The following is a 14,097-nucleotide window of genomic DNA, read 5'->3' as shown; positions in this document are numbered from 1 at the left end:
GTTCCCAATATAAGAAGTTTCAAAAGTTTCAGCAACGTGTGGATGAAGCTTGATAACGAGACTTGAAAAAAAGAAAGTCCACAAGAGCCTCAAAAATTAGTTAATGATACTATGCCACCCAATGCCCATAGCCCATGCACAGATAGTTCAACACCATCAAAGGCTGATCTTTGAGAAGTGCCTCACTACTTCAAGAACTACACCAATGGTAGTGTCCCTATAGCCATGCCAAGACTAGTAAGAGAATCTAAAGTTCAAGAAACCGATAGCATTGGAGAGACTCCAATCTATGAGGGATCGGTGCATAATAAACCTTGCCCTTGAAGGGGAGGAAGAGAAATTGGTATTCATTGGGGAACAGCTTACACAAGAAGATGAAACAAAGCTCAAAGCACTCCTAATGGAATATTGAGACTGCCTAGCATGGTCATACAAGGAAATGAAGGGAATTTCACCAGAAGTGGCAGTACACACGATACCTATTAGGGAAGGTGCCCACCCTAAGGTATGTGGACCTTATTAAACAAATCCAAAATATGGCTCCATGGTCTATGACGAACTGGAAAAACTCTTAGATGCTGGATTCATCTATGAGATAAAGCACTTCATTGGGTTTTGCCCATCCTCATCGTGCCTAAACGCAACAAGAAGCTAAGAATACATGTTAACTTAAAGAAGGTGAAATCTGCCACAATCAAGGATCACTATCCCTTGCCCTTAATAGAAATAGTCTTGGATTATCTGCTAGCATAGCTTGGTACAGTACCAAGTTACTAGCAGATCCCATACATAGAAGTTCATCCATTTCCTAAGTAGAAACCAAAATTGTAACTATTTACAAATTGAAAAACTATCTTGGAGAAACAAACTACTGACAAGAAATCAAATTGAGAAATTTTTTAGGGGCTAGTGGTTTATTTGGTAGAATGCACTGCCTTCATATCATCTTGTTGTGAGAACTCATTAACCAGATTTGCATCATATCCTTTTAAGTTGAAATCTACATAGTCAACCAATTTGAGGAATGGTACCACAGTTGTGTTATTGGGGTGTCCATCATCCACAACCTTGTCATCATAGGTGATGGCTGTAATTTTTTGAACCAACAGATCTAAGGATTCAATCCATTTTTGTAAGTGTGAAATCTATATCATCATCTTCAACAGCTTGTATCTCTATAATAATGTATGTATTTTTCTCTGTTTTTGCCATAACTAAAGTATGGGCTGCTTCAATAGTATTTGTGAGGCACTCTATTCTTTGAATTGGTTTTACAGGTGTTATTGAATTTGTTAGATCATCTGATGAAAATGCAGGAAAAGATTTAATAGGAGATAGAAATTGGGTTGAGGAGGCTTCAGGTTCTCTTCCCTTATTCGCTGCTTGGATCCTTCTTAAATTTAAGAACCTGTCTGTTTTGATTCTTCTATTCTAGCCATCTTGGTCTTCAGTGTATGAATTTCTTGCTTTAATTCCTAAACTTCTTTATTCAATAAAAATTTAGATAGATTTTGTGAATGTTGATCCAGTATTGTATTGGCTATGTTGCAGATGTAGAATTCTTTTCCCTACCTAAGACCTCAATTTGGCCATCTCACTTCCACTATCATGGTATCAGAGCACCAGACCGTCGCTTCCAGCATGGAGTTATTCACATCACATAGTTGATGATATACTAGTCATCACTAACTCTGGTTAGGTGTGGTTGGAGTTAAACTTATCAATGTCATTAGAGTGCCACATGGCACATAGGCTTATCTTTCCACATCAGTATGACACATGGCACATCCAAATCAACATTGTAGGCTTAAGTGCCATATCATCGATGCCAGTTGGCTTCCATTGGCAGTCCACATCATCCATGCCACATCAGCTAACACGTCACCACATGCCACTAGTCACCTACCACGTAAGCACCTATCTGTCAACTCAGTAAGTAGTTCCATGTTAGCTGCCGAGTCAGCAGCACAGTCAGCTTCCTGCCATGTCATTATGCCATGTGGCAAAGTGCCAGCCAAGCACAGTTCTCCACACAGGCACACCTTTGCACCCAGCATGTGACCTGTGCATGTGTGTGTACATGTGCGTGTGCGCATGCACGTGCATGCATGTGCACACACGTGCCCATGATCTTAAAAATACATCACCCTCCAGCTGCATCATCATCTTAATCATCCTCTTGGGATAAAAAATTGGCCATCCTTATGGAAGCCGTATCTTTTGATCCAAATGGAATTTCACGGTCGATGATTAAAAAGCAAAAATGACCGCCACATTGTGCTCTACGCATTGAAAAACTTAGATTTGCCATCTTGATGCATCGCAGCACACCCATCACATAAAATGAATCAAGATTAAATTTATTTGCTATATTTTGATCCATTGCTTCCGTTGTGCTCCACTTGAACAGTCTAGCTGTAGACTAGCATAGCCAAAGAGGAGATCCAACTCCACCAAGCCAAGTAAGCCATTGCCACATTAGCTATTAGTTCCCAGTGGAGTTAGTCCCATTCGATTCTATTATCAGTGTACACATTCATGCATGTGACACCCATTTAGTCTCTTGGCATTCAGGAGCTCAACACTTCTACACTTGGCAAAGTTCTCCTCCTCGGATTCAGAATTGTTGCATTCTTCTTGCACACACATATGCCACTCATGTACAGTCATATTCATTGACTATTTTTTTGGCATTGGTTCCTACATGCATATCCATCAGCCTTGTACAACCTCTTGGCTATGTCTGACACTCAGTTGTCATCGCTTTCTTACAAGCTTCATCCTTGGAACACAATTGTTTCTCCACCATGACTTGGTTTTGACAATTCAACATAAGTCCCACAGTGGCAACTCACACACATTGTTCTCATGGGTAGACACTCTCGTCGGTACATGGGTAAGCCTCTTGCACAGAGCACTAGAGCACCAGACCACCTCCCTTATGGAGTTACATCACACGATTGATAATATACCAATTTTGACTTTAAACGAGATCCGTGAGTGGAAAAAGAACCTACTCCAACCCATTCGTTGCCACAGGCTATGTACTAGTGTATGATGCCTCATTGGACTTGAGAGATCAAATGCAGATGTTTTAGATGTTAGCATGGATCAGCCCATTCTTTCTAATCATGCATAATTGATGGTAAGCCCTCAGCATGAGGCACATTTGACAGTAAACCCTCAACATGAGGTAGTCCCATCTATATAAGCACACCTTGATTCTAGTGATGTACATCCATCTCAGTTATGCATGGATCCGACTCCATCTACTATCCTACCAGATGTAGATACATAGTAAGAGTTCACTAGTGATCACGTAGTGTTTCAGCAAAGTAAGTCCTCAGCACAAGGCACTCACATCTTCTTTGCATGCAGAGTTACATAGCAAGAGTTCACTAGTGATCATGTAGTGTTTTAGCAATAGGTAAGTCCTCAATACAAGGCACTCACATCTTCTGTTGCATGCAGAGATACATGCCATAGTGCATTCTGGTCTTCAGGTGATACCACTCTAGCATCCATCATTGCTACTTTCACCTCTAACACAAAGTATAAGTTAGACATAGTTTCCATGAGCAGTTTAGATCGACACATCAATCTTCAAGACATTCCAGCATCAGCTCTGTCATGGAGCATTGCACCACCCTTGGACTCAGTGAGTGATCACCACCTCCGATCAATTGACCATTCCTCATTGTGAGGATATTTATGCATCAGTGCAGTCCTATCCTAGTGCAATGGACATCACTAGGTTCAGCCATAACACAACTTGGGGAGACTCACTATTTCAGCAAGCACTTATGGCTGTGCTATACAATCCTTACATGCTGTAGATTAGTGGTTGGATCGAAGACTACAGATCTATCCCTACATCAACATTCGGCACCTCATAAACCACAGGGATATCTTATGCTTTTTTAGTGATATTTCAGGCTTCTAGGCCTATATGCTGTCAGCTCCCATCTTGAGCCTATGATAGATGCTACATCCCATGCCGATGGATGTTTAGCCATGCACACATCAGACGACCTTTAGCTCAAGATTGTTGAGCATACAAGTTTGACAGGTTGCCATACCTTCTCAATTTTACGGGCCTCTTCTTCAATAAAGTAGTGTATCACACTTGCACCTTCAGTCCTAGCTTTTATGCAGCCCCTACATCACTCTATCCACATCTACTATGCATTCTTCTTCGACATCACATCAGGTAATAGAGATTACTCTATTGCAACATACCTCCGCCATTGCTGTCAATTCTTTTGTGTTGGTGACACTCTTGTTTGTCGCAACCTACCAGATTACATCTTCATGACTACATTGACTAGCTTCACATCTAGATGCCTCTTCTACAGAGTAGATACATAGTCCACGTTGACTTATGACATGTTCAGCACATAGCCAGACATGCAGTCATTCACAGAGTCATCTTTTGATCGACCAGCCTTTGATCCAGGTGAACTTTACTTTCTGCATATTTCCTTCCTCTTCCCTTCAGCCTATCTTCTAGGTTTCATTCCCAAAGGTAAAGGATGATCGAAAACTAAAAGGGGGAAATCCACATTATGTACATGATTGTAAGTTGTACTCATTGTACATGCTTCCACTAGATAGTCACTGTGCTCACGCATGCACATACTATTCTAATTCTTTTTCAGTTTTGGATGCTATCATATGCACCAAATGAAATCCAAAAAGATCTTGTACATACACCCTCTACTTACCCAGTGCAATTTAAGAGGGGGTGTTGAGGATGGTGTAAATTGCATCATACCGCTAGGGCATTAGGGAAAAACCCTAACCCTAGCCTTAAGGGGTACTCATGTATATGTTCATATTCATGTTCAATACAACATAGTATACATGCACTCCTCTCTATCTCCCTCTCTCACTTCCGCTATCATGAATGCCTTGAAAAATTATCAGACCCTTGGACTGGACGGGGTCAAGGCATGATTTTGTCTCATGTTTTGGGACATAATGGGCCAAAACATAAGATTGATGGCCAATGCTATAGATAAAAAGGGTGCACTATCAGAAGATGTTAATGCAAGCCTAATGAAGTTCTTCTCCAAAAGGCAAAAATTTCTTAAGGTTGAGGATTGATGGGGCCAATAACCATGCTTAACACCTCGTACAAGTTCATCGCTATGCCATTGTTTATTTGCATTCGTGAAATATGTGCCATAGTTGTGGACAAGGAAGAGAACGTATTTGTAAAATAAATGGATACCTTTGTGAACATCCTAAATGTCTTTACATCCTTCGACCATGCCACCTCTACAAGGCAACGTATCATGGCATTTGGCTTTGACTTGGACAAACTCAATGATTGGATAAGGTGGGACTTTTTGGATGTTGTCCTTGAAAAACTTGGCTTTGGCCTTGGGTTAACAAAGATGGTTACTTATCTCCTTAGGAATGCATTGGAAATCCTCTCTCTAAACTGAGAGGCAAGGGTGGCCCCTATCAATGCTCTTGTTTGCCATCAGTTCAGTGCCCCTAATTTACATGATTAAACAAGGGGTTGAGGCACGGAGATCAAAGGGGTTCACTTTACCCTCGAGGGATCAACTTGTAGTTCAACTACTCGTGCTGATGATGCTTTATCCATTTTTCAAGAAGACTATAACTGTGTGCTCTTGTAGGGCCTTCAAGTCCAATTGCAGTTGGCAAAAAACTTTTGTACTTAGGACAGATTGGGAACAATCACCGGATTAGGTTGATAAGCTATAGGTGCAAACAGCCAGAGGCTACCTTAGGGCATTGTTAGGACTTGGTCTAATCATTAGGAAATGATTTGAGTGGTGGTTCAAGGAGAAATCAAAGCCAAATTGAGATCTTGGCACTGAGTAAGCTTGGGATGGAATGATCGACTCCTGGTCATACAACATCTTTTAGCAATGCCAACAACATATGTGGCATCTATTTGGCACTTTGGAAAAGGACACGGATAAGAGACCAAGAGTCTATTTAGGGCCTTTATTTAGGTGGAAGAATGGGGCAAGAGATGAATGCACTACATACCTTGGGAGGTGCTGAAGGCCCCACAGTTATAGGGAGAGCTTGGCCTCTCAAAATTGGCCTTGGGAATGTGACACTAGTGAATATATGGCTTCCCAACCTTTTTGATTAGCGAGGCTCGTTTAGTTGAGATCGTGTAATCCTTATTCTCTAAAGGGAAACTAAATAGGGTGGCGCATGGCCAGACCTTTATTGCTATGACTACTTAGTATCTGATTTCCCTTGTAGACCATAGGCTCAAGCCTCTAATCACAGCGTAATGCATTGGCAGGTTAACCTAGAAGGGGAGGAAATGGAACACGAGGAGATGTGAGCCTACAGGAAGGGATTTGGTGGACTAGAGCTCTCAAAAGAAGCAATATCTCGTTTGCTCAATTGATTGGCTACATGTTTAATTTGTCCTAAGTGATGGGGAAACCAATTTGCTTAGGGCAGTCCTAGAATGTATACCTAATGTGTGGCCTACAAACTATGTTTGTGCCCAACCAAAACATTCTATGAATGGAGCCTAGGGAGGACCAACTTGAAAAAAATTTGTGCTAGACTATTATAGTGCCACTTGATCTAGGCTTAGTCACATTGGTGTTAGAGCTGAATCAGAATTGGTCCTTGAGGAGAGGTGTGGCATGGTGGAAAGAAAGGTTGAATGAAATTTGGAAGACTTGCACGATCGGCAAAGCAAGGCTTATACTATAGAAAGGATTCATCAATGGCTTCTACTATAGAAACCCCTTCATCAATGGCTCCCTAGTAGGGGCAACCTTGCCAAATGCTTTCTTGTTAATTTGGTATGTGCCTTGTGCGATAAAGCCATAGAATTGGTCAGATAACTATTGTATGACAAGAGAAGTCTAGTTCCAAGTCGAAGCTACCATCCGCAATTCAAGGCTCATGGACCAATTCAATTTAGGGGCACGATGGAGGATTTTATTGATGGGGGAGAGCTTTAGTCTCCCTTCCACTCTCATTAGCAGTATGGGAGTTCAGAAAAAGGTTGGTGTTTCAACATTATCTGCAAATTGGAGTTAGAGAGTCGGCCATCTTAGTGATGGTTAAAGAGAATCTATAGGACATGAGTAGGGGGATCATTGCAAAGAAACCCCTAGTAAACCACTACATTCTCAAAGTCTAGATCTACATCCTCACCGGTGGTAATCCTTAATAGTGGTTACAAGATTCTTGCAATATGGGCCTAGGGATTTATGCTCCAATGTGGGCCAAGCTTTATATCAGGTCTATTTTTTGAGGGTTGACCACCCCCTAATACATCTAGCATATTAAAAAAAAAAAAAAGATTGTTGGAGGGGAGCATCATCTTGGGAGTTGCAAGATCTCTATCTTTGAGTTAAGATGTAAGGGTGGATTCATAAGTGGGTGCCGGATAAGTATGAGAGTTACATAATATGATTTAAGTTAAGAAAATAAGAGTCACGGGATATCATGCCACTGGCCCCATGTTTGACAGCCAAAGCTCTTTGGCTGAGAGCTTGGGCATAGGTGGTTTCACAAATGAGCACTGGATAAGTATTAGAGTTATATAATCTACTTAAAATCAAGTCAATTAAAGTTGGCCAAATGGTTATCATTTTAGCTTTTTAGGTAGGATCCACTTGAGCTTAACACTTTTCCTACCTACCCACCTTTTGTACAGCCTTGGACAGCCACCCATGATTTTGTATTCGCCCAATGCTGATTGAGTGCTACGTAAGTTTTTGCCACAACATTCGTGCCCATTTGTGAAATGATTTTGGTCACGTAGTCCAAATTCAAGAATCCTATTAGACCACATCATTTTTGTTGGGACGTTCGCACTTGTTTGTGAAACAACCCTATTTGCATATTTTTGGCATAACTCTTCGTTGTGATGATTGTGTTCTTGATATTATCACTATGAACAAAAGGCAAGTCACTTATGGCTTGTACCAATGCATAGCATGATTTATAATAATATATAATCATTACCCTTTTGTATAATGGTCGAGTTCCACATGTATACGTGAATCACACAAGTATGTGACATGAACATCGTCAACATAAAGCATATATTTAAAATTATTTTCATATGCTCTCATCCTTTACCAACACATATTGTGATTGCAAATACATGCAAGGATCCTATAAAGATATAGTCCAATCAAGAAACAATGTGGGGAAAAGCTAGGAAAACTAAATAAGAGTAGCCTATGGATCTCCACTAAACATTCTAGCACCCATTCATTTGATGCAATCTATAGACATACTTTGTCACACTATTTTCCATAGTGCACATGAGACATTTATAACATGATATAAAAAGGGCATTTGGGTGTAAGCATGATTCAACGGACCAAAAAGTAGTGTCCATGGACACTGCTATGAGGGACTAATTTAGGGTGCCCCAAGCATAGGTGGACAAATATATTGTGATTTTAATCTTTCTTATATTTAAAAAGCACTAGAAGCAATATTTTTTTTGCCAATGGAATTTCTAAAAGCAATATTAGGGGTGCTTTTTGACTACTAGAGCAAAGTAGTAAAAGCGTATCAACCAATCATGCTTACAGCCATTTGCTCACTAATTCCATTCACAAGCTCCATGGAAATCATATTCACATATTCCCCAACAAGGCATTTATTTTTTTGCAAAGCAGTCATTTTAACAATATATATGAACCTTAAAGAAACATTTACATAATATTCCAGTCATATGTAAAAGTATTACAACGTTCATTTTCCTCCATCCAAAGAGTTCTCTGTGTGTATGTGTGTGTGTGTGTGTCTCTCTCTCTCTCTGCCTCCCTCCCTCCCTCCCTCCCTCCCTCTCTCTCTCTCTCTCTCTCTCTCTCGCTATGGGCCACTTAAAAAATTTATGAGTACATGTGTCTGTTGAGATATGGTGCCATGAGAACATATTAGAGGCTAAGGTATGGTATAGGAATGTATTAAAGTAGCCACCCTAGGATGTGGAATACATGATGTGGAGATGTGGATCAAGGATATCCACAAGGAGAAATGTGGATGAGAGGATCCCCCAAGTGTTGACTATTCTAAAGGCTCTCTCTGTATAAGAAGCCTATCATGTATTGTTGAGGTACACACAAAACACACATACACTCAAGATTCTATTTATGAGTCCAAGCTAATCTATCTTGGAACCTAATTGCCTTGAGTTACATGTCATGAGCACTCTCTTCATCATGTTTGCACTTAGGTTGCATCCACCATAGATTAGTGTTACATTTGGATGTCCTTGCATGACTAGGAGATCTCGATCCCTTACTTTTACATGGTATCAGAGCAGCTTTAGCTAAGTCGATTAGTTTTAGGTTCTTCAAAGTCTTGAGAGATTTCCGTTGAGAGATTTGTCTTCTCCTTAGAAAGAGGTTTAGGTCCATTTTGTTTGAGTGTGTATTTGGTGAGAGTATTCTAGTCAGAGAAGAGACATTGTACTCCCAAGCTCACAAGCACTTGCCATCTATTCAAGAAAAATAATGTACGAGGCAAAGAAAGATAAAGCAACAAATGCCCAATGTAGTGAATAATGTAGCACAGTGCATCTATAGTTGTGACTCCATCAACTGACTCTTCTACCTACTACTATAGATTGTAGTAGTCGGCACGGCCGAAGCAAGATGGACTTTAAGATGACACTCAACAGAATTGCAAGCCGGAGGCTCCCTATAACATGAGTGACTCCATCTCCAAGGACGACCCGCTATGAACAGACATGCAACAAGCAACTACAATGAAGGACCACATAAGATGGCTCACAAGCAACAGCATCCGATGAGCACACACATGCGACCTTGCAAGTCGAGCCCTCAAGCAACCAATTGGCTTGCTGAGGAGATCCAATCTTTATTGGGGATGGGAGGTTGAGATGATTGGGCAATAGACTAATTACAAGCTACCATCAAGGAGCAGCTACACCACCTGCTACGACACACTCTATAACACTCGAAATGATTGCATGTAGCCGAGCGACCAGAACCAACAGGCACCAATGAGCTTCTCCTTCAATGCCGCCATCACCAACGACTAGCCGTCTGAGTTGCAAGCTTCTCTCGGCTGAGTCAAGCTCCAAAGCCGACATTGATGAAGGCTTCCAAGAATGCCCGTCCTTGATAGCATCTCGGATGAGCTTCACCGCCTTACGATCCTAGCATCTCGGTCGATTCCACCACTTCGACGCCATCACGCTCAAAATTTCCTTCACCTTGCTTCAAAGGTTTTTCAAAGGTTTCTTCTAAGGTTCCCATTGACTAACACGTGTCCAGATAGGATGGTAACCTTTAAGTGTGGATAGATTAAATATGACCATGGTTAGGTTCAATTGCTTGGACCATGGTTAAATTTGTTTTACCTTGGGTTAACTCATTTGGGCCAAAAGATTGCCACGTGGCATAGGGTCACCTCAGCATAGTAACCCCTTACCAAGCATAGTTTGTAAGTGAATCCCTGTGCCACATCATCAAAGGCCACCTCTTCTTCATAAAACTTCGACAAGTCATAACTTCCAATCAAGGAAGAATTTGTAGATGTTTCAAAAAGGAAAAGTGATCGTCTTTTCGAGCTCTACGTATCTGTCAAGTAGAATCATTGTTAGCAATTAGACACTGCCAATATTGAAGGTAATCAATTGGTAAGACCTTTGGAATAAATGAAAAAGCAATGGATGAACGCACAAAGCATGCCAAAAGCACAAGTGCATGAGATGACCATATCACAAAACATGGCATCCACACATAAAGCATTAAGGCACATGGTAGAACAAAGCATCATGCATCATGCTACATCAAGCAAAGAAGAAAATGCCATCGACAACATGTATTGAGAAGCAAAAGCCTTTCCACCTTTAGCCCACATGTTTGTAAATTAGACTTGACCACCTGAGAGTGGCTATGTAAGCACCCAGGGGAGGATTTGATCTTGTAATACCCACACTTGACCACCTTAAGTAGCAATGCATGCACTAAGGGGAGGTGATGGAATGCAAACTCACATCTGACCTCCTTGTAGTAGCCAAAGGATCATGGCACCAAGGGGAAGTGTTGAGATATGGACGATAAACACCCCTCTCTTGTTATCGGGATCACAATAAAAATATTTGCTCATGCTATAGAGTTATAAAGCTAATTTTTGATATTATGCTTTAAGTATAAAAATATTTGGGGTGAATTTAAGGAAAAGTAAATAAATGATTATGTAAGGTAAAAAACTTAGTGTAATTAGGTGTGAGAACGTAAAGGAGAAGGAGGAGGGGAGAACTTAATGATTGCAGCAATAAATGTAATTTTAACAATTAAAGCATAAGGGAAGGAGAATTTATAAGAAAGAGGAGCTTAAAGGAATTTCAAAGGAATTTAAAGAAAGAATTTTAAGAATTAAAAAAAAGGAATCTTCTATACTATTTATTAAGGAGAGAAATACCATACCTGCCAGGTGGAGGGGATTTGGAGGCTAGGGAAGAGAGGAGGGAGGTTCGAAAGAGGTTCGGGAGGAGGCATGAGGAGGTTTGGAATGAGAGGAGAGCGGACTAAAGGTAAAGATTTGGAGGTGACACCTGACACGGGCAATCAAGCGATGTAAACATGTGGCACCCTGCCTGTTCGCTTGCAGGTAGACTTGGAAAGGAGCAGACCCGGCAGAGCATAGTCAGGGTCCAGTTGCTAGCAGTGGAGCAGCTCAGACTCAGTAGAGCTGGCACGAGGCTAATGTGCAAATCAGCAGAGCAGAGGCTACGTGAGAAAAAGAAGCGTGGCACAAAGTGGAGAGACCTGAATTGCGAGAGTCTGCACAGTTTCGACTAGACAGAGATTACGACGAGCAACAAAATTCACAACGGTTTTATCAGGTGGCACGCCACCATTGGTGAGGATTACGGCAAGTGAGGTAAAAGAAGAGGATGGAGGGCTCGCATCCGGCCACTTGGCGATCACTGCTACATGAGTCAAAGCAGTGACCTACCACGTGGCACACATGGGAGGTGTGATGACATGTGTACAGTTTGGGGGGGCTCAACACACAGTGGTTGCTTTTGCCACCCGTCGACTGACCCAGACCACATGGCGCATATAAATCCCTGGGGTCCCCTCTGTCCACTCGGATCCACATGTATTTGGCTTCTGCATCTCAATGAATGACATGTACTATGTCTCGCAAATCCTCTCTGTACAATACTGCTACTCCCCTAGAGCCTCTAGTCCCTCCTGCCATCCATGGTTGTGGTTGGCATACTGATTCCCATCTAAAACCTCTGACATCTGGAAGTTTCCTCCCCTTGCACTGGTGTGTCTCTGTGTAAATAGTGATATCCGCATGCCTAAAGGAATCCTCAAAATAGCCTGCATCTAGCCTCAGAGAACCATTATAGTTCCATATACTGAACCTTAAAGTCTCCGAGGCCACATACCATCATGTGGATCTCCTCTCTGTGATGGTAACTCTCCCATCTCTGTACATGGCCCACTTGCCCTGTTCCCGGGCTTCAAGCACCTTTGGCATGCATTCCTTCCTATGTGCCACTTGTGCAGGAGTGAGGTCCTCATCTAAGTAGATCTTTTGACCTTTGAGGGCTGTCCTTTTGGACAAAAATGCCTTTTTTCCCCCCATGTCCTCAAATCGTAAAATCAAGGCCTTGGGCCGGGCGTCATCTTTTCCTACCCGCCATGCAGCAGCAATAGGTACACTTTCTGCCCCTATCTTCAATGCTAGTGCCTTTGCATCTTTAGTGGCATCCTCTTTTTGTTCCCATCCCACAATTCTAACATGCAAGATCCGAGCCTTTCTCCTTGCCTCTTCTTCCAATGTGGCATTCATGACCTCTATTTTATTAGCTGTTACTCCTCTGTTTTTCTTGACCACTTCAATCCATGGTGCATTTTCTTTCATCTCATTGCCCACTTTTTGTGCTTGTTTTTTTGCATCTTTAGCCACCTCGACCAAAGTATGCACATCTTTTTCAACATTTGCTTTCACTTTAACAGCACTTGCCTCCATTGCTGCAATTGCCTCCCTGCTTTTCTGAGACTCTTTGTCCATGGCCGCAGATACATCATTTTTACAAGCCTCAAGTTGCGATTTCAATTCTGCCATTTCCTTATCTTTTACCGATTCCATGGCCCTTGTCTCAGCATTTACATAATCTTTCATAATCTTATGCATATCCTTTTGTATCAATACTTGGTGTACTTCCACTTCAGCCCGCAATCTAGATTGCATTTCACACAATAACTGTGCTTGCATGTTCGCTTTCAGTTCTTGCATTTCAACCTTGAGCTGCTTTTCCATTTCCTTCTTGGCTTTGCATACTTCGGTTTCCATCTGCTTCTTTATTTGCTCATACATTACTTTTGCTTGTGTCTAGACTTCTTGCATAATTTCCTCCCCCATGGTGCGCATCTCTGCTCTTACCAATTTGTACATCTCGTTATATACTACTTCATCAATCATCTTGGGGGTTTTTCCCAATCTCTTTGAGCTTGGAGAGAGCGTCCATTCTCTGCCTTTCCGAATACGAAACTTGGGGATTTTTTGTGTCTTTCCCGATGTGTGTATGTGTGAGAGAGAGAGAGAGAGAGAGAGAGAGAGAGAGAGAGAGAGAGAGAGAGTGAGGGAGAGAGAGAGAACAGAGAGCGAGGGAGAAAGAGAGAACGCCTTACAAATAGGGTTGATTGACTTTACCTATGGTTTGGTCAATGGTACTTTTATGTTAACATCCACAGAGTACAATCGTCGAATGCACGGTGATTAGCGGAAAGGTGAGCGATTGGCTCTCAGCCTTCGATCGATCGTGCTGATGCCCACCTTTCCTCGCGAGAATCGGAACCAATTCCCTACACCTTATAGTCGATTCCCTACACCTTCTAGGGCTCTGCACAGTATGGCCGATTGCTGACGCCCACCTTTTCTCTTGGGAATCAGAGCCGATTCCTTATGCCTTCTAGGGCTCTACATAGTGCAGACATGGCCTTGCCATCTTTTTCAACGATGGAGTCCTCTTTCTTGTCATTCCCGTATCTTTTCTCTGATTGCCACTTGCATCTCTCACAGGGACTTTTGTCTTCCCGGTGGTCACATCTCAGACACCACTCT

General features: G+C 41.9%; 1 protein-coding gene across 1 annotated transcript; it reads right to left on the bottom strand.

Moving 5' to 3' along the window:
- Positions 1-12,417: 12,417 nt before the first annotated feature.
- LOC147891668 (uncharacterized) lies at positions 12,418-13,350 on the bottom strand. The gene has a single exon (XM_087388024.1). It carries the CDS (start codon positions 13,348-13,350, stop codon positions 12,418-12,420), a length of 933 nt encoding a protein of 310 aa, XP_087244150.1.
- Positions 13,351-14,097: the final 747 nt, after the last annotated feature.

This window comes from Dipteris shenzhenensis, chromosome 17 (assembly GCF_047967505.1).
Source record: "Dipteris shenzhenensis isolate YYH24624 ecotype China chromosome 17, Dip_SZ_1.0, whole genome shotgun sequence".
Classification (NCBI taxonomy): domain Eukaryota; kingdom Viridiplantae; phylum Streptophyta; class Polypodiopsida; order Gleicheniales; family Dipteridaceae; genus Dipteris; species Dipteris shenzhenensis.
This window is presented reverse-complemented; position numbering and strand designations above follow the sequence as displayed.

Bases quoted from the DNA above. Each gene is read 5' to 3' on its own strand.
- LOC147891668 (XM_087388024.1), bottom strand. From the start codon at position 13,350: ATGTATGAGCAAATAAAGAAGCAGATGGAAACCGAAGTATGCAAAGCC.